The sequence below is a fragment of the Chrysochloris asiatica genome, unplaced genomic scaffold (assembly GCF_000296735.1).
Source record: "Chrysochloris asiatica unplaced genomic scaffold, ChrAsi1.0 scaffold00061, whole genome shotgun sequence".
Lineage (NCBI taxonomy): Eukaryota > Metazoa > Chordata > Mammalia > Afrosoricida > Chrysochloridae > Chrysochloris > Chrysochloris asiatica.
In genome coordinates, this window is record NW_006408579.1 from 13055783 (window position 1) to 13062463 (window position 6681).

Here is a 6681-nt window from a genome sequence, read left to right on the forward strand (position 1 = left end):
ATATATCAAAGCAGACATTTTACTGATATATATTTTTACTGATGGGCATAAGCTACAAATTAGTGTACACCTCCTGGTGTAGTGCAGTAGGATCAGCAATGGACTATGAACCACAAGGTTGGCAGTTCAAACCTTCCAGCTGCTCCTCAGAAACCCATACAGAAGAAGTGGGGAACCTTTTTTCCTGTCAAAATTTGTACCATCATTCGAGGGGCCCTACAAAATTATCTACTTAAAAATTAACCTGCTGTTATTTGGTCAAACACTTAATTAATTCACCCCTAATATGTGTGGTGCTGTGGGTTAATGCGCCAGACTGCAAAGCCGTTTGAGCTGCAAGGTCGGCGGTTCAAGCTCACCAGCTACTCCTTGGAAACCCTATACAGGGTCGCTATGGTTTGGAACCGACTCAACGGCATTAACAACAACAACAACAACAACACCGTGTCCTGGTGTGGCACTGTGAGACTATAAGCTGGACCACAAGTTTGAACTGCAAGGTCAGTGGTTCAAACTCACCAGCAGCTACTTGGAAACCCTATGCAGGATTGCTGTGGGTCACAAGTGACTCAATGGCACTTAACAACAACAACAATGTGATGGCTAGAACTGTGGTTTCCTTGACAGGGCCAGACCAAATGATTTCGTGGGGTCTTATACAGCCCAAGGTCCGGATGTTCCCCACCACTGTCTATACAGGGTCACTATGATTCGGAAGTGACTCGAGGGCACTGAACACCACCAATATTAAGGATTCATTCCTTCCTTTCTCCCCACGCCCCAAAGGGACATCTTTAGCTAAATGTAATAATCAGGAATGATATAAGTACATTCTTTTGTGGAATATTAAAATTAACTATGTGTGAAAGTCCTTATGTAGGAATGTTTTATTCTTCTCTTTCCAATCAGAAACAATTATTCAATCAATCAGCTATCTTAGGCCAGTGGAGAACTGGTATGGTGCTGTAGGATCAGCTCTGGACCATAAAATTGGTTTCAACTGCCAAGTCTGGAGGTTCAAAACCCACCAGCCACTCCTCGGAAATCCTATTCAGGGTTAATAGGAGTTGAAACTGACTCATTGGTACTTAACAACAACAACATTTTAGGCCAGAGTAGCCTGGAGAGACTGTCACCTGGTCAGGAGTGATAAGACTATTAGAAATCTTTTCCATGATGCATGTTTGAAGATTATAGAAGCATTTTTTCCAACTCCAGCAGATCCGCTTTTGTTTCCTATATTGTTATTTAAACTCAGATTTACCATTATCTAGTCTTTAGCATATTGCTAGAGTCCAGGTTGCCAGGAGGTGTTGCTTTGGTATGTACCTCAACAAAACACTAGGAGATACTGGAAGATCTTATGTGGCACCTGTAGTAGTAGAAGAACTCATATCCTCGGAAACCCCTATACAGGATCGCTATGAGTAGGAACCGACTCCATGGCGCTCAACGACGACAATCTTAGTCCTAATTTGTTAAGTGGAGTCTTGGTGTGGTACTGTAGAATGAGCACTAGGCTGCTAACCACAAGGTCAGCAGTTCAAACCCACCAACCACTCCTTGGAAACTCTGTACAGGGTCACTAAGAGTCAGAGCTGACTCTGTGGCAACTCACAGCATCAACAGTTTCTCAAGCAAATGATACAGAAATTATTTGCTCACTATTCAAGTTTACTTATAGCAAGGGTTCTGAATACTAACTTGGTACTTATGGAAGAATTTATTTTTACAAAAAGTCAAAGTTGTATGGGTTTTTGTTTGTTTTTTTACCAGCATTGAATTTTCTTTTTCTTTTTTTTTTTAAGACTTTTCCAACAGCACAAGTAGCATGTAGCATGGAGGAACGGATTGCAGAGTTGAATCGACAAAGTATGGAGGCTCGTGGAAAACTACTGCAGTTGATAGAGCAGCAGAAACTTGTCTGTGTGAATTCTACCTCTCCAAGAGTATCACCTGTTCAGTCACCTCACAAAATCTGGACTGGTTGGTCACAAATTCATGATTTAAAAACTAGAAGCCTGAATGTTTTCATTTGATTTATAAGTTCATTTTGAGCAAGAAATCTCAAAGAGCATTCTGTTTGACAGAGGGGTCAGACCTAGGCCACAGAATAAGGGATAAAAGTAGGATTAGAAGGCAGGTCTCCTGATTCTTAGTTTAACAATCTTTCTATTTTATGATAACTGAAGTTGATCATTGGATTGTGGGTTCCTAAATTGCCCTACTTGTAGATGGAATTTACTACAGTATACAACTCCACTTACAACATATGAACACTAGACCAAAAGGTCGATTTGAACTGCAAGGTTGGCAGTTCAAACTCACAAACTGCTTCTCAGAAATCCTATACAAGGTCACTATGAGTTGGAACTGATACAGTAGCACTTAACAACAACACTATATAGTATATAAGCATCAGAATGATACTTTGGAATTTTATCAGTAAGAAACTAAGTTTTATTGTTAAAACCATTAAAACATTTTTATTTATAATTAAACTTTTTATTGTTATATTTAGAATGTAAAAAGTTACACGGGAATCAGTAACTGAAAAGTTGCTTGTCGTAGTATTCTCATTCCAAAAGGTACTGATGAAATGAACTATCTCAGGCTGGTGTATAGCCAACAATGAAATGATTAAGACTGTTGATTGGTAGAGCTGTATGAAGACTCTAGAGAGACTGACTGTGGCCTAATTTAAGAGACAGTTCCCATTGTCAGGATCAGAAGAAACTATGCTGCTACAATAAGTGGTGTGTAAACATAAGGCCCACCGGTGTTCTAGAGGCCTTCACAGGTCCTGTGGCTGTTGAAGTAGATTACCTTTGAGGCATCTGCCAATAAGAGTTTTTCCCTTGTTTAGAAGTTTATTCCATTTTGAAATTACTGCCCCAGAAAGCAGATTCTTTTGGAAAGTACCGGAAAACAATGGGTAATGGGTTTCCCTGGAGCCATTTGTCTTTTTGTATTCTAGGATTCTTCAAATGATAGTGATGAAGTTTAGAGAGGCAACTTTAGTATTGTTGTTGTTGTTAAGTACAGAATACTTTAAATCACTCACTCAAGTATGTATGAACATCTACTGTTTGCCTGCTACGTTCTGGGTGCTAGAAATACAGCACTGAACAGGCCAATCCCTGCCAATTTGGATGTTCTGGAGTCCTGGTGTGGCACTGTGGGTTAATGCGCTGGACTGCAAAGTTGGCTCGAACCACAAGGTTGGTGGTTCAGGCTCACCAGCTACTCCTCAGAAACCATATACAGGGTCACAATGGGTCAGAACTGACTTAATGGCACTTAACAAAAATGAAGCAATCAAGTTGTAGAATATGCAATAAATGAACAAACAAATTAATGTATGATGTAAGTGAATGCTAACTGAAATGGGGAAAAAACAAAACAAAATGGATCACTTTTAAGAGGCAATTGGCAGGATATGGCCCAAGATGGTGGCTTTGTCACAGATACCATGCAGTCCCCCTACAGAAAAGAGCTGAGAAACTAAGTGAAACAGAAACATGACAATCTGGGAACCCAAAATCGCAAATGAAGAATAAAGAATTAGTGCAAACACTGAATGGAAGAAGAAACTGAATGAAAACAGTGAATGAGGAGACTGACAGACAATGGACATCCTGCCAGCTGGCTTGGCTCAGCATGGCTGTCTTGAGACAAAATGAGCAGCGTTTCCGAGCATAAACAAACAACTTCACAGAATCCTCAGGAATGTGGATTCCTTCTCTGAATCTTCACAGAAGACAGGAATAATCTGTAGACTAATTTGGAGCTAAGTTATGACTTCTCTGTCGGTTTCTCATATGGTGATGGCTTGCATGTTGGTGTGATGCTGGAAGCTATACATACTACTGATATTTTAAATGGTAGCTGGATCATCCGTGGTGGACAGGTTTCAGCTGATCTTCCAGACTAAGGCAGACTGAGACCCTTATGAGTAGCACCAGAAGTTTGAATATTGAAAGTTGATGAAGAGCACCAGAATATTGCCAGGTAAAGTTCCGGTAGATGAGCCTTTCAAGATTGAAGGCACTCACAATTTGACTGGGGAAGAGCTGCCTCCTCATAGTTGACTGTGAAGGTGTAAATGGAGTAAAGCTTTAGGAACCTTCATTTGCTGATGGGACACAACTCAAAATGAGGAGAAACAGCTGTAGTCCATTAATAATCAGAACATGGACTGTATGAAGTATGATTCTAAGGAAATTTAAAGTTGTCAGAAATTAAACGGAACCCATAAACATTGATAATCCTAGGTGTCAATGAGCTGAACTGGACTGTTATTGACTATTTTGAATCTGACAATCATATGGTTTACTATGCTGGTAATGACAAATTGAAAAGGAATGGCATCACATTCATCATCCAAAAGAACATTTCAAAATCTATCTTAAAGCATACTGATGTCTGATAGAATAATATCCATACATCTACAAAAATACCAGTTAATACTAACTTTATTCAGATTTATGTGAGGAGTTCGACCAACTTCTTCAGTCTGAAATTGATCAAACACACAAGCAAGATATATTGATAATTACTGGTGATTAGAATGCAAAGGTTGGAAACAAAGAGGAAGGATCAGTAGTTGGAAAATATGGTCATGGTGATAGAAATGTTGCTGGAGATTGTATGATAGAATTTTACAAGACCAATGACTTGTTCATTGCGAATGCCTTTTTTGAAGCAACATAAAAGGCAACTACATACATGGGGTCCACCAGATGGAATATACAGACATCAAATTGACTACATCTGTGTGAAGGGGCAGACTCTGGAATAGAGTCATCCTTTGCTCATATGGCAAATTCAGTATGAAGCTGAAGAAAATGAAAACAAGTCCATGAAAACCAAAATATGACCTTGAACATACCCTACTTGAATTTATAGACTATGTCAAGAACAGATTTGATGCATTAGACCCTAATGGCCAAAAACCAGAGAGTTGTGTGGTGGTGGTTATTGTGCCATGGAGTCGGTTCCAACTCAGCGACCCTGTACAGGGTTTCTGAGGCTATGAGTCTGTACAGGAGCAGAAAGCTTCATCTTTCTCCTGTGAAACAGCTGGTAGTTTCAAACTGCTGACCTTAAAGTTCGCAACCCGATTCGTGCTACCAGAGAGTTGTGAGATAACATCAGAAACATTATATTGGAAGCAAGCAAAAGGTCATTAAGAATGCAAAGATGAAAGGAAAGACCAAAATGGATGTCAGAAGAGACTCTGAAACTTGCTCTCCAGTGAAGAGATGCCCAAGCAAATGGAAGAAATGAAGAGATAAAAGAGCTGAGCAGAAAATGTCAAAGAGCAGCTTGAGAAGACAAAGTCAAATATTACAGTGAAATGTGCAAAAGATCTGGAGTTAGAAAACGTAAAGGGAAGAACAAGCTAAACATTTTTCAAGCTGAAAGAACTGAAGAAAACATTTAAGCCTTGACTTTCAATATTGAAGGATTCTATGTACTTCTAGTATTAGCACTAGAACTGAACCACAAGGTCGGCACTTTAAAGCCACCAGCTCCTCGGGAACGCGATACAGAGTCACTATGAGTTGGAACTGACTTGATGGCATTTAACAACAACAATGGGCAAAATATTGAATGATGCAGAAAGCATCAAAGAAGATGGACGGAATACACAGAGTCACAGTACCTAAAGAAAATGGTCAATATTCAACCATTTTAAGAGGTAGCATATGATAAAGAGCTAATGGTACTGAAGGAAGAAGTCTAAGGCACTGACAAAGAACAAGGCTCCAGGAAGTGTTGGAATACAAATTGAAATCTTTCAACAAACTGGTACAGCACTGACTGGAGGCACTTGCTGATCCATGAGCAAGTTTCCAAGAAATGTGGAAGACAGCTACCTGGCCAATTGACTGGAAGAGATCCATATTTGTGCCTGAAGACAGGTGACCCAATAGAATGCAGAAATCATTGGACAGTATCATCAATATCATATGCAAGTAAAATTTTGGTAAAGATAATTCATAAATGGCTGCAGGAGTACACTGACAGGAAATTCCAGAGGTTCAAGCCAGATTCAGACGAGGATGTGTAACGAGAGAGATAATTGCTGATGCCAGATGGAACTTGGCTGAAAGCAGAGAATACCAGAAAGATGTTTACCTGCGTTTTACTGACTATGCAAAGGCTTTGAACTGTGTGGATCATCACAAGCTATGTGTGGATCATGACAGCATTGCAGAGAATAGTTATTCCAGAACTGTGCTCATGAGAAATCTGTACATAGACTAAGAGGCATTGCTCAAACAGAAGAAGGGGATGCTGAATGGTTTAAAATCAGGAGAGGCATATGCCAGGGTTGTATTCTTTCATCATACTTGTTTAATCTGTACTCTGAGCAAATTATCCAAGCAGCTGGATTATATATTTTTTAAAAAAACCCATGGCATCAGGATTGGAGGAAGACTTATTAACAATGTGCGGTATACAGATGACGCAACCTTGCTTGTTAAAAATGAAGAAGACTTTAAAAATACTTACCGATGAACACCAAAGACCACAACCTTGGGTATGGATTGCATATCAGTGTAAAGAAAACAAAAATATTCACCACTGGACCAATAAATAACATCATGATAATTGGAAAAAAAGATTGACGTTATCAAAGACTTCTTTTACTTGGATCAACTGTCAACACTC

At 39.5% G+C, this 6681-nt stretch overlaps 1 protein-coding gene across 1 annotated transcript in view; it reads left to right on the forward strand.

The window, feature by feature from the left end:
- The window catches only part of SPICE1 (spindle and centriole associated protein 1), a 94889-nt gene that overhangs the window by 72293 nt on the left and 15915 nt on the right, over window positions 1-6681 (forward strand). The window contains exon 14 of the mRNA XM_006864178.1: window positions 1809-1986. Within this exon, the coding sequence (XP_006864240.1) occupies window positions 1809-1986 (178 nt within the window). The remainder of the gene's footprint in view (window positions 1-1808; window positions 1987-6681) is intronic.